This window comes from Capricornis sumatraensis, chromosome 15 (assembly GCF_032405125.1).
Source record: "Capricornis sumatraensis isolate serow.1 chromosome 15, serow.2, whole genome shotgun sequence".
Classification (NCBI taxonomy): Eukaryota; Metazoa; Chordata; class Mammalia; order Artiodactyla; family Bovidae; genus Capricornis; species Capricornis sumatraensis.
This window is the reverse complement of record NC_091083.1, coordinates 14,314,999-14,330,151: the sequence shown is the minus strand read 5'-3', so window position 1 is coordinate 14,330,151 and position 15,153 is coordinate 14,314,999. Positions and strand designations below refer to the sequence as shown.

The 15,153-nt window shown below is 49.9% G+C and overlaps 2 protein-coding genes across 2 annotated transcripts in view; both read right to left on the bottom strand.

The window, feature by feature from the left end:
• Positions 1-2,893, bottom strand: part of LOC138091625 (ankyrin repeat domain-containing protein 26-like) — a 78,696-nt gene extending 75,803 nt beyond the window's left edge. Inside the window, 1 exon segment of the mRNA XM_068987538.1 lies at positions 2,661-2,893. Coding sequence (XP_068843639.1) covers positions 2,661-2,893 — 233 coding nt within the window.
• A 4,870-nt stretch (positions 2,894-7,763) lies between these two features.
• Positions 7,764-15,153, bottom strand: part of NINL (ninein like) — a 60,076-nt gene continuing 52,686 nt past the window's right edge. Inside the window, exons 19-22 of the mRNA XM_068987607.1 lie at positions 14,724-14,837; positions 11,612-11,782; positions 10,213-10,326; positions 7,764-8,418 (exon numbers count right to left, since the gene is read on the bottom strand). Of these exons, the coding sequence (XP_068843708.1) occupies positions 8,227-8,418; positions 10,213-10,326; positions 11,612-11,782; positions 14,724-14,837 (591 nt within the window). The 3' untranslated portion in view covers positions 7,764-8,226. The remainder of the gene's footprint in view (positions 8,419-10,212; positions 10,327-11,611; positions 11,783-14,723; positions 14,838-15,153) is intronic.

Sequence of the window (15,153 nt, the reverse complement as noted above, 5' to 3'; positions counted from 1 at the left end):
TGTTTAGGAAACTGTAGTGTTACTGTTCCAAAACAAATAACTGTTTGTGTGATTGAAAACACTCAATAGCATAGTACTCTTATCCCTCTGAAACAAATATTTCATTTTCTTCTGGAGAAAGAGCAGCACATATTAGTTTAACTCCTCTTACACAGTAAAGAAAGAACAGTCTGCTTGAATAGAATGTGTGAGACCTTGAGATTCAGCTCAACTTGGGTTTAAATTTGACTCTGTCACTTATTAGCTGTCGCTCACCCTCTCTGTACCTCAATTTCCTCACCCACAAAATGGAGAGAGAGTAGTAGTTATCTCACAGGACACTGCTGTGATGCTTAAATGAGATCCACGCACAGCGTTTAGAACCATTCCTTGCACAGGTAACAGCTAGTAATTGTTAGATTATATTATTATATTTACTACTATTACTACTATCTTACAAGGACAACATATGAATGAAGTCAAAGGATATTACACCTCCTTTGCAGATATGTTTTGAGGATTAGAGACAACATTGTACTTCGATGATTCAACATGCTCATTTTCTCACATTTTAACGTCTCTGACATTGGAATATAATTTATAATTCACAGTCTTTGCAGCTATAAATTGTAGCATTTTCGTTTGTTCATTTCTCTTCTTTCCTGTTGGTCTAATTCCCATGAAGTGTTTTCGTCTAAGTTTGCTTTAGAGATAATGTATGTTATATATTATTACAAAATACAGGTGACCCTGTACAATGACCCACTACTGCATTTACAGGGGCTATAAAATATTAGCTATATTCCCCGTGTTGTACAATATATCGTTGTAGCTTGCAGGATTTTAGTTCCCTCACCAGAGATGGAACCCTGGCCCCAGAGCAGTGAGTCTTACCCACTGGACAGCCAGGAAATTCCCAAGATTCCCTTGACTTCTGAAAAGGCTGAAAGTGTCACAGGATACCAATCCTCACAAAAAATTCTAAATTAAATTGAAAATGACAAATTATTTTTATCTGTGCCGCATTCCTATTAGTGCCAGAAAGACAAATCCTGTCTGCTCATCCAACTTCCCTACAGACAGCTTGATCTACAGAGATTTTTAAATTTGGGGGTTGCTAAATCAACTTTCAGATTTCTTTTCTTCTCTTTTTTTTTGACAGGGGGTAGGCGAAACCCAGGAAACTCCAGAATTGTTGCCTTTGAAATCATCCTTAGAAAGGTCTCTGGGGTGGGATATACGTATACTTACAATTGATTTATGATGTTGTACAGTAGAAACCAACACAACATTGTAAAGCAATTACCATCTAATTAAAAAAATATTAAAGTTAATAAACAGTAGAACTAGGGAAAAAAGGTCTTTGTCAGCACACAGAAAATGTATAGATAGGAATTTCAGTTTTCTTCTGGTACTTTTCTCACCCTGTGTATTTAAAATTTTTGATCCATACTCCATCTGAAACTTGCTGGGGAGATAAAAATCTAGTTACTTTTTTCTAAATAGTTACCAGGTTATTTCTCCACCATCTACACATAATTTATCTTTCCTAATAGAAAATGTCACCCAGCAAATTTTGATATCTAAAGGGGCAAATCTTTGCCTACTACACAAAACTTTTAATTTCATCACAACAGTTAAAGACAGCATGTGTAACCCAAAATCTTTAAAATCACGATATGTTTATTGGTTTAAATATGGAAAGACCATATATCCTAAGAAAATGTCCTCCTATTCAAGGACACAGCCAGCTTCCTACTTCAAAGCTGTCTTCTAAGGTCCTTCAGCAAAGAGCATATACACATAAGTGTACACTGATATAAAATGGATATTGAATTGTAGCGGAAGAATTTTTAACCCAGAAGTTGACCTGGGGATTATTTTTCTTACTACGCAGTTTTTTTGTAATATAAAACATTATGGTATAAAAGTGTGTACATTAAAAATAAGATGCTGACAACATCAAAAATCTGTCCACAGCCAATATCCCCAATGGACGATCCATGGGAAGAAGAGTTTTCATAAATCACATGAGAAAAACAATGTGAGAGCCAGGGAGTTCCAGAAAATTTCTTGAGGGCTATAGAACTTGCGAGCTCTTGCTGCTGCTGCTGCTAAGTTGCTTCAGTCATGTCCAACTCTGTGCAATCCCATAGATGGCAGCCCACCAGGTTCCCCCGTCCCTGGGATTCTCCAGGCAAGAACACTGGAGTGGGTTGCCATTTCCTTCTCCAATGCATGAAAGTGAAAAGTGAAACTGAAATTGAAGTCGCTCAGTCATGTCCGACTCTTAGCGACCCCATGGACTGCAGCCTACAAGGCTCCTCCGTCCGTGGGGTTTTCCAAGGAAGGGTACTGGAGTGGGGTGCCATTGCCTTCTCCTATTCATAAGTAGATCATGTTAACACATGTATAACAACAAATGAAGAGGAGGAGGAAGAAGAAGGAAAAAAAGATGCTATTCATGTTTTATTTCTGTTCTGTGATTACTGATATTCAGTTAAATCACTTTAAAACGACCAGTAAAGTGCTCTATAAGGGGAATTATAAGCGGGTCCTAAACCAGCTAAGGCTTTTGCAGCCTATCAAGTCTGGGGTGCTGGATCCTACAAAAGTGTCTGCGAGCCTTGGAGGGGAAACTCACAGGAGGGACCCCTGCCAGGCCCTTCCTCCCCGCTTACCTGTTCATCTTGTCCTTGTCTTCCAGGCCATTCTTTCCGAGCAGGAGAAGCTGCTGCACTTTGGCTACGTTGCCTACACTGGCAGCTTTGTGGATCTTTCCGAGGTCCCTGTCTTGGATGTGGTACCCGGGCTGGAAGCTGGTTCTATGATGACCTCTGTCTCTCCCCAGGATGGTGAAGGAGCCTAAGGGCGACTTGCCCTTCTTACTCCTGAAGTCAAAAATCTTCTTCATCGCAGAGCCTATGGGCTCCAAACACACCTCACCTCCCCCTCGGCTCTTCACAGTCCCCTAAACCCAACACAAGCACTACAGGTAAGCCAGAGCCGTCCCGCCACAACCTCCCAGCTGGGAAGCTCAACGGTTTGGAATCTTCCATCCCAGAATGATTGTTGCTAAGCGACACCTCTGAACACATTGCCCGTGTGCCAGAATGCCCAGTACTGGAAGTGCATTTTTTGAAAGAAACAAACAATATCAACAAGCCTTTACCTAAGGTAAGAAGGAAAGAGAGGAAACTGAAATAAACACAGGAAGGAAAGCGACATTACAACAGATACCTCAGAAGTAAAGAAGCATAATCATAAGGGGCCATTATTATTGATGAACTATTACAAATTGGAAAAACTAGAAAATAGATAAATTCTGAGAAACATACACCCTGTCAAGACTAAAACAAGAAAAAATAGAAAAACTCAACACTCCAGTAACAAATAAGGAGATTCAAATATTAATTTTTTAAAAAATCCCAAACGTTAAAAGCTTAGGACCAAATGGATTCAAAGCTCAATTCTACCAACATTCAAGTAAGAATTGAAAGTAAGATTATGCATAAAAAACACTTGACAAAATTCAAAACCCATTCATGATAAAAAATTCAATAAAATAGAGATTTCCTCAATATAATAAAGGCCATTTATGAAAAGCATGAAAAGTGAAAGTGATAGTCGCTCAGTCGTGTCTGACTCTTTGCTATGCCATGGACTATATAGTCCATGGAATTCTCTAGGCCAGAATATTGGAAGGTGTAGCTTTTCCCTTCTCCAGGGGATCTTCCCAACCCAGAGATAGAACCTAGGTCTCTTGTAGTGCAGGCAGATTCTTTACCAGCTGAGCACCAAGGAATCCCAAGAATACTGGAGTGCGTAGCCAATCACTTCTCCAGTGGGTCTTCCTGACCCAGGAATCGAACCAGGGTCTCCTGCATCACAGGTGGATTCTTTACCAACTGAGCCAACAGGGAAAATAGTCTACTTGGGAAAACAGCGTCTGATAGTAGGAAAAGCAGGGACCAAGAGGCTTTGACCAGGATGGCTGCCATCTTTAAAAAGAAAAAAGCCCTCTGTCCTGTGGCTGATTCATGCTGATGTTTGGCAGAAACCAACACAATACTGTAAAGCAATTATCCTTAAGTTAAAAATAAATTAAAAACAAAAAAAAAACACCTCTCCCTTAACTACGCTGCCCCCTTCACCTGCAGCCTCAACGGTGCTCAACCCACAACCGAACACCCTGAAGGAGCTGCCCAGCCTCACTCTCTCCTCCTCACCACAGCCTAGATTTGCTCCCTCACTCTGGAATTGTTCTCTGTGCCACGGGAGTCGAGAGGAGCCAAAACCAAATGGCTTGCCTGCGAGTGAAGGGGGAGAGCTCTCAGCATTTCACGTCACAGGTGCTAGACGGTAAGGTTCAGAGAAAGCTGCCAGTGACGTTACCAGGGGTCACATGGTGAGGCCACAAGCTGGATCCTCACTGGAGGGAAAAAGAGCTCAACAGCCTCAGTCCCTGATCTGTCCCCACAGATGGGGAGGGGGGTGAGTTGACGTGCATGCAGTCACGGGCTGTAGTCACTTCCCGGTGGGGAGGGGACTCCTGCCCTGTGTCTGTGCGGCTGACACACGGCTCTGATTAAACGTATCTCAGGTGTGAACAGCTGGAGCGGATTGTTCAACCTGCCTCAGCCTGGCTCCCAGGAAAGAGCAATGAGCTTTTCCTCTCTTCCCAGGTAGTGGCTGAGGCTGGGAAGAAGCAGGAAACACACATTTGCTCAAGAGCACATTCCGATCCAAACTCACAGTATAGTGTCAACCTCTCATTTCTGATACCGCAGGACAGGCAACAGCCAACCTGAAAGGTGGTGAAATTGGCCCAGGTCTAAACCTGGGTGTGTGTGGGGTGGAGAGAGAGGATTCGTTATCACGGACATGGATGGGCCCTGGGGCTGTTTTCAGCCCATGAATGAGGCTGAGGGATGGGAGAATTATTTCTCCAGGATCGAAGCAAGTGCAGCCGGCAGCTCCAAGCAGTCCTTGGGCTGCTCTGTCCACATCTGCTCCCTGGTTACTTTCTGAAGCTGTCAGAGCACAAGAAATCTGTCTAAAGGAAAGTGGGATGCTGGCGTTCAGATGCTTAAATAAACCACATCTGTAGCAGGGCAGAACCCAAGGGCCACGTCTGGGCCCTCAGCTTTGAGAAGAGAGATCATAGTCGTATGTGGGTAAGACAAAGCTTGGGATGCTGGAATCCTTTTGAATTATTACTCTGGCGCTGCCCCTAAATGAGCCTCAGATATTTCAACCAATTTATTTTCTCCATTTCTCTATGGATCCATGGATCTATCTCCTGTTTACTGTGATCTCAGCCTGCAAATTAGACTGTTTTCCTGGGGAGGGAGAGGGATAGCCCTCACCCAGCAAGGCCGTTCCAGTACTGATTTGGCACTAATATAAATTAACCCCCACAGTGATAAAGAAAAACCAAGGGTGCAGCAGCAAGAGTCAGATTTTGGTGGCAGGCAGGGCGTGCGTGTGCAAATCCCAGCTCAGATATTAAGTTTAAACCGTCAGCCTCAATTGTCTCATCCAACTTTATGAAGTTGTGGGTGTTGGAGGTTATCACGGAGAGTGAAGGGGCATTTTGTTAAGCGTACAGGCGGCAGCGGTCACTACTCTTGTTCATTTGTGCATGATCACTGTTTCTGCAGAATCAGAGATGCGCTGTCACTAGGTGGAATGCTAGTCTAGTAAGGGTGGACACTAGGTATAATCAAGGCAAGGCTGGGGAGGAAGGAGGGCTCCAGCTGCTCTGGAGAGTGGGCAGGAGGCAGGGGGCCTGGGACAGGTGGGCACCAGGCCCCAGACCCCAGGGTGGTGAGTAGAGGAAGGCTAATGATGAAGGTTCTTGACTGAAGAGGAGCAGAACTCAGGCCTAAACACGTCTGCCTGGACAAAACAAAGTACCACTGGACCAGGGCCAAGGAATGTGCTGCTGGGGAGGGGACAAAGGGGAACTCATCTCCCTGGTTCCTCCAGCAGAAGGTGAGTAGCTGCTCCCCTCGGGGAAGGTTAAGTAACCTCACCAAAGCCACTCAGACCGTAAGCGATGGACCCAAGGTTGAAAAGTCAATGGTCTTTCCTACTGCATAGCACGGGGCACTCTGCTCAACGGGATGTGGCAACCTTGGATGGGAAGAGAGTTTGGAATGAACACTGGAGTATGTGTATCTTTTTGAATTATAGTTTTCTCCAGATATATGCCCCAGAGTGGGGTTTCTGGATCATACAGTAGTTCTATTATATTTCAGCTTTTTAAGGAATTTCCATACTGTTCTCCAAAGTGGCTGTACCAATTTACAGTATTACCAATACTGTAGGAGGGTTTCCTTTTCTCTACAACCTCTCCAGACTTTTATTATTAGTAGACTTTTGGATGATGGCCATTCTGACCAGTGTGATGTGATACCTCATTGCAGTTCTGTCATGCATTTCTCTGATAATTAGTGATGCTGACCATCATTTCATGGCACTCTGTCTATCTTCTTTGGGGAACTGTCTATTAAGGTCTTCTGCCCATTTCTGTTTTTTATTTTTTTGTGTTGCCCATTTCTAAATCGGGTTTTTGGGTTTTTATTTTTTTGACATAGAGCTACATTTGTGTATTTTGGAGATTAATCCTTTGTCAGTTGCTTCCTTTGCAAATATTTTTTCCCCTCTCTGTTAGTTTGTTGTTTTTGTTTCCTTTGGTGTGCAGAAGCTTTTAAGTATAATTAAGTCCCATTTGTTTATTTTTATTTTTATTTTCAGTACACAAAGACATGGATCAAAAAAGATAGTTCTGCAATTTATGTCAGAGTGCCTTTTTGTGGCTGGGCCATGCGACTTATGGGATCCTAGTTCCCTGACCAGGGATCAAACTCAGGCCCACAGCAGTGAAAGTGCCAAGTCTTAACCCTTGGACTGCCAGAGAATTCCCTCAAAGAGTGTTCGGCCTATGTTTTCCTCTAAAAGTTTCCATTTAGGTCTTTGATCCATTTTGAGTATATTTTTGTGTATGGTATCAGAGAATGTTCTAATTTCATTCTTTTACTGTGGCTGTCCAGATTTCCCAGCACCACTTACTGAAGAGGGTTTTCTCCACTGTCCATCCTCACCTCCTTTGTCATAGGTTAAACAACCATAGTTGCATGGAGAGAAGAGTCCACTTTATGTTGTTGAGTCCTCCTACCCCAGATCTGATCTTTCCATCCATTCCAGCGGTTTAAGGTTTTTCTCATTGAAGCACATAAAGTAAAATAAATGTGCAGATGGATGGAGGGGAGGGAGCGTGCAGCAGCTTCAGGAAAGCGGTTGCCACCAGGAAGGGGAAAGAGGTTGGCTGCAGTAGAACAGGGATTGGGCTTCTGTCCAAGATGCTGTAACAATGACCTTAACACCTTTGCATGTTTGTGTAAAACATATGAGTGCTTCCTATAGAACTATTTTTCTATATATTTGAAATATTTTAGTTCAAGAAACATTTAGAAGTTAATCGGTTTTAATAGAAAAGGATTTTATTGCAAATACAGTGACTTCATATTACAGTAGTTTATTCTGATACATCAAATGACCATACTTTATGTATATCTTGGATATAAAACTATACTTTTTTCCTTTTTTTAAAAAAACCATATCATACACTTTCCAGTGTGATGACATTTCAATGAGGAAAAGATTGCATTCACAATGGATACCATCCTCCCTGAGTCCACAGCCCTAAAATACCAGCACTGTCTAAACTCCCTCGTGGTGGAACAGGCCCTGACAAAAAGGCTTCCTTCCTCTACCCCTTATCACCAGCTGAAAGTCACAGAAAGTGCAACGTTTCTGGAGTGTCTATACCGATCCACCAACGAGAATGCCAGTGACTAAACCCATAGCACTAAACAGCAAAGCCCTGACTTTGCACTTGAACCTCTGTAGCCAAGGTCAGAAGTGCAACATTAAAATTGCTTTATTTTACCATTTACCTTGCTGAGAACCCCATAATTTGTTTTGCTTGTCAGTAGCAAAATTTGGAATATAACTCTGGAAGTTACCCAAGGACCACTGAAAAAAAAAAAAAAGTAGTCTTTTCCAACCTGTTTCCCCAGCATCTGGCACACAGACCTTCATTAAATGCTTGTGAGATAAACAGGATCACAATCCTCGTCTATCCAGGGGTATACACCAGCGAGCCACAATAAGCTACAGCGTCACAGTGGTTTACTTTAAAGATGTTCTTTCAAAACGAACTCCAGGAAGAAAAGCAGTCTACACAGCGAGGGATGCTGTAGCAATCTTGCTGAGTAGTTTGTTGAGAGCTCTAACTTTTTCTTCCAAGAATCGGGATTTTTTCTCGGCACCTCGTTGCTTCTCTTCGGTGACTTGAAGCGCTTTTGCCAGGTGAGCATTTTCCACATAGAGCTCCTTGAGCAGCAGATCAGATCGGGTGTTCTTTTCAAACTGGAGAGGGGAGAAAGCCACAGTGTACCGCACGTCTAACGCAACCACGCCACGCCCCCAGCTCTCCCTTGCTATTCCTCCATACATGTTCAGACTAGTTTGGGGAACCTTACAAATCAGAGACATGTTGGATGCAATGACAGGTTTTGTTATCCTGGCATGAGAGAGGAAACTGACGAACTATGTGGTAGAGAAAATTTAAGCCAACTTTGTACAAATGGATTTATCACGAAATGAAGACAAGAAGACCCAAATGTGGAGGCCTGTAAAAGACAATGAGGAAACTTTCTAGAGTACCCAAATGATTGCCTTATCTCAGTGTGCTCTGCAGGCCCACCATGTCAGCCAGGACGCACCGAGGCACCTTGGGTGCCACCCACACGACACCGACAGGGGCTTCCGCGATGGGGACACAGGATACACTAGTCAAGATGCAAAGACGCAGAGGTCCCGGCTTTGGGCTTTGAAAGTCCGCGCTGAGTTCACGCACGCAAGTAGCTACGGAGCAGCTCTTTGGGCCAGTGCTGCCCGGCCACGGCCCCGCTCCCACAGGCACACGTTCTAACGGGAGGAGCCAGCAGCGCACGCAGGGTCAGGTGGCGTGTTAACAGAGAACCCAGGCGGGGGACACACGGCTGAGCCTGAGGTGCACAGAGAAGCCTGAAGGAAGCATGGGGGCGAGGGGGAGGCTGCCTGGCGCACACCTCCCAGGCAGGCCAGCGCATGCGCGGTGGCAGGACCGGCCAGGAGGCCCGTGAGGACGGCAGAGCCGCCACGCCGACTGGGCGAGGGGCCGAGGGCAGGGGCCAGGTACTGCAGAATCTCGAGGCCACCGGGGAAGCCGCTGTCTACTCTGGGGCAGGCTGGCAGCTCCGACGTATCTAAGGAAGACTGCTGCTGCTGAGGGGCTGGCAGAGGAGACGAGGAGCCCAGCTGTCCGGCCCAAAAGACGGGGCGCGGGGTGGGCGATGGGAGCTCTGCTCCGCACGGAGGGCCGCGCTTAAGAGTGAGACGGGCCCCTGGGTGGGCGGGCGGCTGGGAGCAGACAGCTCTGAAGGGGCGCCTGTCAAGGCAGCAGAGAACTCGCTGGGAGGACCGGGGCTCGGGAAGGCGGTGCTGAGGAGACCGGAGAGGGGGCGGCAGAAGCGGGGCTGGGCGAGCTGAGCGCTCGGCCATTTCTCTGGGACCTTCTGGTCTCACGGGGACCCAAGCCCAAGTCACAACTGAGAGGAGGGGAGAGGGGCTGGGGGCCAGAGGCAGAGCGGAAGGGACCCCCAGACAGGGGTGTGGGGGAAAGGCGGCAGTTGGGACAGTCCACCCCTACCCGCGCCCCCAAGCATGTGGGAGCCTCAAGATTTACTTGCAGTTGAGGTTTTACCAAGAGTGACTGGGGGGTAGGGGGGTCACCAGGATTCTGATGGCTGGGAAGGAAAGTGAGGACCCTGGGACTGAAAAGGTTGGAGGGCGGTGGTGCCAGCAGGGCAGGGGCTACACAGGTGGGCAGTGGGGGTCTGGAGCGGGCAGCCTGCATGGAGTGACTCGAACTGGGGACCCGTGGCTCAGGGCGCTGCAGATAAACCACATTCGGTCACTGTGGAAGAGAAGTATTTCCACAGATGCTCACATTTCACTTCCTGGAGCGCCAAGCAGACCTCATAGGACAGCAAGGCCTCTTTCTCCTCTCTCTCTGCCCTCCTCTCCCCTTCTCAGCACTTCCGCAGGACGCAGGGTCCTCTTGGGTCCTGTCTCCCTCATCAGCTACCCGGACGCCCAAAGGAGGCGTCCATCACTCACCTGTTCCTTCAGCTCACCCACTTTCTCTTGGAGGAGCACTTCCATGTTCTTCAAAATCATTTCCACCTCCTCCACCCGCTCTTCTGCTGCTTTCAGCTGTTTCTCATGCGCTTCCTGAGTAAGAGGAGGTTAGAGATCAACACGCAGGAAGGCAGTGGCACCCCACTCCAGTGCTCTTGCCTGGAGACTCCCAGGGACGGGGGAGCCTGGTGGGCTGTTGTCTATGGGGTCACACAGAGTTGGACACGACTGAAGCAACTGAGCAGCAGCAGCAACAGCAGAGATCAACACGGTACGTTTTAAAAAGAATCATCTCAGGCTTATTTACTTTAGAATGGAAATCAGCTGAAGTGTACAAAATCTGAGTATCTGGCTAACCTTTCATCCATAGGGAGGGATGGTTAGAAATGTCTCACAAGCCACAAAGCTGTATTTCTCACTGTAGTGTGAGCAGATAAGAGACTCTTTGTCCTAGGATTTTAATCCTAAATGACTTAAAGTTGAGTTTCCCCAAACATGGTGGCCTTTCTAGAGGATCTCTGACTAAATTTCCTTTGTCAATAATCTGTCCTAGCACAGATTATCTCCAGCACAACGTGCTATAAGGCTGTTCTTCGTTAGAATTTGTGTTTTACAAATGTCAGACTTTACCCACCTTTCCAATCTTGCACAAATTCCTTCCTCAGGAAGGCACCTAGCCCTCTGCCCCTCCTCACCCTCCCACTGACCCATGAACTTTGAGGACCCAAATGTGCTTCCCCAGGCTTGCACTTTGAGGTGTTCACTCACTGATGCCTGAGAGACTGCTCTGAGGTGGGAACCACTGCCACTGAGGTTGAAAGAAATGGAAGCACAGAGAATTAAATCACTTGGCTCAGGTGGTGGAGCCAGGATTCAGTCCCCCGCAGTGCACGTGCTGAGCCACTGTTCTGCTGCCCTTTTAAGGCAGCAACTCTGTTTCTACATGTGAGCCTGCCACACAGAAGGGCTCCCCAAGTCCGTGCTGTCACTGCTGATCTCTTGTCCAACCAGCACCCACCCCTTGCTGCTTTTAAACATGCCAAGCACAGCCCATCTCAGGACCTTTCACCTGCCTGGACTCCCGAAGAGCTAGCCCTGCCTATCCCTCTCTTGTGGCCCTTCTATCACCACTTTTCAGACCTGGAAGCAGGTCACATGTGTGGCTGGCTACAGACACACGCAGCCCAGAAAACAGGCTGGGGAACTTCAGGATCGGCCGCTCAATGCCCACCAGCTCCCAGCGGAAGCCGGGTCCCATGGCTTCCATAAACATCCCACACAGTGGGAGGGCTGTCAGGCCGTCCTCCCCTTGGCACCAGAGAGCCTACTCACCCTCCCCGTCACCCCTAGCTGGCCCCCGAGCCTGGTCCCCACTCACCTGGGCCTCCTCCTGGAGCCGCTGTGCCCCCCGCCGCTCCCCTTCCAGCAGCCGCTGCAGCTCGGCCACGCGGCCTGCGGGCACGAGCTGTGCCATCTCCTCCCGCAGCTGCCGCACCCGCTGGGCGTGCTGCGACCGGGCCAGCCGCAGCCTCTGGGTGGCTCCATACAGCTGCCGGGGAAAAGGCACAGCGGTTGTGGAGTGACTGCCCAGAGCTACAGGGTCACCACCAGACACAGAACACTGCATCTCTACCTGGCAGGCCACCCCACAAGTGAAGGGCATGTCCAGCAGAGCCCACGATTTCTAAAGAGTCCGTTTATCTGATGCCCACACTCCATTTCCTGATAGTTCAGACGGTAAAGAATCCGCCTGCAATGCAGGAACACAGGATACGTGGATTTGGTCCCTGTGTTGGGAAGATCCCCTGGAGAAGGGCATGGCAACCCACTGGAATATTCTTGCCTGGAGAATCCCACGGACAAAGGAGCTTGGCAGGCTAAAGTCAATGGGGTTGCAAAGAATCGGATGGGACTGAGCGACTAACACAAAGTCCATTCAGGGGTGTTTCTGTACCCTGAGAGCCTGGAAGGCCTGCCTGTAGCCCTCCCTGTGACCTTGTACCAGATCCTGGGAGGATAAAGTTATTCTGTCCTGTTTACCCCCTGGGTTCTTTGCTGGGTTTAATTCCTTCAGTAATGGGACCCACACCAGCCACGTACAGCAGCCTCCCTCTAAATGTAGAGCTCATGCTCCTGAGACAGGCTGTGGTCAGGGCCCCGGAGTTGGTTGCACAGCATCTGGCGAGGTGTGGATGTGGACTCGGCCACCTGCTTCCTGGGCACAGAACCCACAGGATCGCTGGCACCAGGCTGCCCAGAGCCTGGCCACTTTCCCTGAATGGAGTGCCTGGGAGGCCATTTAAACACCGTTTACACCACGGGCTCCGGCAGCCTCGTCTGGAGCACACAGAACTGCCCTCTGAGACCCCGTGGATGGGAGAGGCGGCAGCTCTACCAGGGGCCCTGCTGAGGGCCAGCAGGGGAGGAGGGCACTGGCCACCCCAGGCAGGGGTGAAACTGTGAGCCACAGCCCCACTCCCTCACTGGCCTGTGTCACCACATGTCTGAGGGGCCACCCCGGGCAGTTTCCCTGGACAGACCCCCAGAAGCACACCACACACACAGGTCCAGCGGAGCAGCCGCCATGCTCCTGGGATGAAGAGAGGGGAGGAAAGTTCTCACACACCCTCCACCAGATGCAGCCACCTCTCCATGGCTTTAGAGCTTCAGATGATCACTGTGCAGTCACTCCAGCCCAGGTCTGAGTCCTGCACACCTGCCTGCGCACCTTGCTGCCTCCTGCAGCCGATGCAGTGCTTAGCTCTGAAGCCTGACCACAGCTTGGCCAGGCAGTACTTCAGCACGGCCCAGCTGAGTGCCCCTGAGGCCCTCCTTGTAAAGCAAGGTGTGGGTGGAGGGTGGGCCTGCTCTGGAGAGCCCTGCTTGACTGCCACTTGAGAAGGCAGGATGTCCCCAGAAGAGAAGCGGGGCCCCTGCAGCCAGGAAGCCAGGGCCTCCGTGTTCTGGGTGCTGGGGTGGGGCAGTGAGCCCCTCAGATGATGGCGGATCTCTCCACCCTGAATCCAGACTGGCCCGGCCAAATGTGCGGCAGTGATGCTAAGGAAACCCCCGGCGCAGTGCTCAGCAGCCTGGGTGCTGCTGCCCTTCCTGGGTGCTTGGTTGCTACGCAACAAGGACCCGATACCACAGAGAGGCCGGTGCAGGTGCCCCTCCCACAGCACCCCGGGATGCCGGCTGTGTAAGCGCCCTCTTTGACGCCTGGCTCCCCGGCTGGCCCTGTGACCTCAAGACCACTCCCTCCCCACGGCTCTGGATGCACCCTCACCTCTGCACCCCCGATGGTCCCTAGATGCCCTGTAAGCGCCTTACTTCCCTCTGCACACTTTCATCCAGGCATGTTTCAGGGGTCCTCATATAACTCACCAAATGTGACACCAGCTGCCTCACAGCAGCTGCTCCTACCTGTGACAGCGGCTGAGTGCTGGGCATCCCCCCACCCCAGCAGGCATGGAAGCCTCCGGCAGCCCAGCCCTGCTGCCCACGGATGGATCTGTCTTCTTCACCTCAAAGGCTCAAACCAGTCTGGCAATTTCTCAAGGTTCCTTTTGCACTATGAACAGGGAAGGGAGCCCCCAGTACACAGAGACACCTTGGAGAAAGTGCCTGCTACAGTGGGGGGCTGGGCCCACAGGGGTCTGCCAGCCCCTCCTAAAACCTTGGACAGGGAGGGGTCTCACATGCAGACAGACCCTTCTGCAACCTGGGCCATCTGAGAAGTGACCTCTCACACCAGGTGTCCACAGCTAAGTCCAGGGGTCAGACCAGGGGCCAGGTGGGGAACCTGGTGCCAGGCTGAGCAGAGACATGAGGCTTAGAGACCCTCTCTCACAGCCCCTTCCCCCTGCAGACCCTGGCTCTCCAAGTGCACCCCATGTCTGAGTCCACCAGGGCCTGAGGCCCTCAGGGCACCTCACACCGTCACCTCTACCCTCTCCTCCTGCTCGAGCTCCTCGGAAGAACCAGCCCTGAGTCCCAGCACCTCTCACTGGCAGGCACCCGCCACCCCTCCTGGGCCCACTCTGCTCACATCTGTGTGTCCCAGCCCGTGAGCTCCCTGCCTGCCCCCCACTGCACCTCTGAGCCTGGCAGGTGCTGGACAAGCGCAGGGCAGGGCATTGGCGGCACTGCCACACACATGCACACAGGCATGTGACTCCCGGGCTCTGCTGGGGCGAGGAGCTGGTGCGGCCTGGACCTCAGAGGCCACCTTCCGTGTTCCCTGGCTGCTCCACCTACAGAGGGCACACCCAGAGGTGCTGCTATGGCCGCCTGCCCTCACGAGGGAACAGGCACAGCCCTTCACACGGTTCACTCGTGTTCCACCTGACCCTGGACGGGGCCTGACTGCGTCCTCGGCCTAGCTGTGTGGCCTCTGCCAGCCCCGCGATGCCCTTGGCCGGCCCTCTGATGTGCAGGCTGTCAGAGGCGAGGCTGACCCCCGTCAGCCCGGGAGCACTGTGCACACCCACCTGGTCCCGACTCTCTTCAAGGGCCTCTCTCAGCTGTGACTGTGCCAGTATCAGGCTCTGACGGTCCTGAGTCACGTGGTCAAGTTCAAGTTCAAGTTTTTGGATTTGGTTACCCTGTTTTTAAATGTTGGTTTCACAAGTATAAGAAGAACATTAGCAATGTGATACGTGCTAAATGCAGAAACTTCAGAAAACAAGAATCACAAATCTAAGTCATCCGTGATCACAGCACACCCGACGTGCTGTATCTCCTGACCCTTCCTCCACACACACACACATGCTGCCACCACGACATCGCAGGCCACGCTTCCTCTCTTATAATGTCAGAGCATCAGACACCATTCAAAAACGTGGTTTTTAATGGCAGCACCATAATTTACTGACTTAGTCAATACAGCTGATGTTTCAAAGCTGATTCCAATTCTGTTGT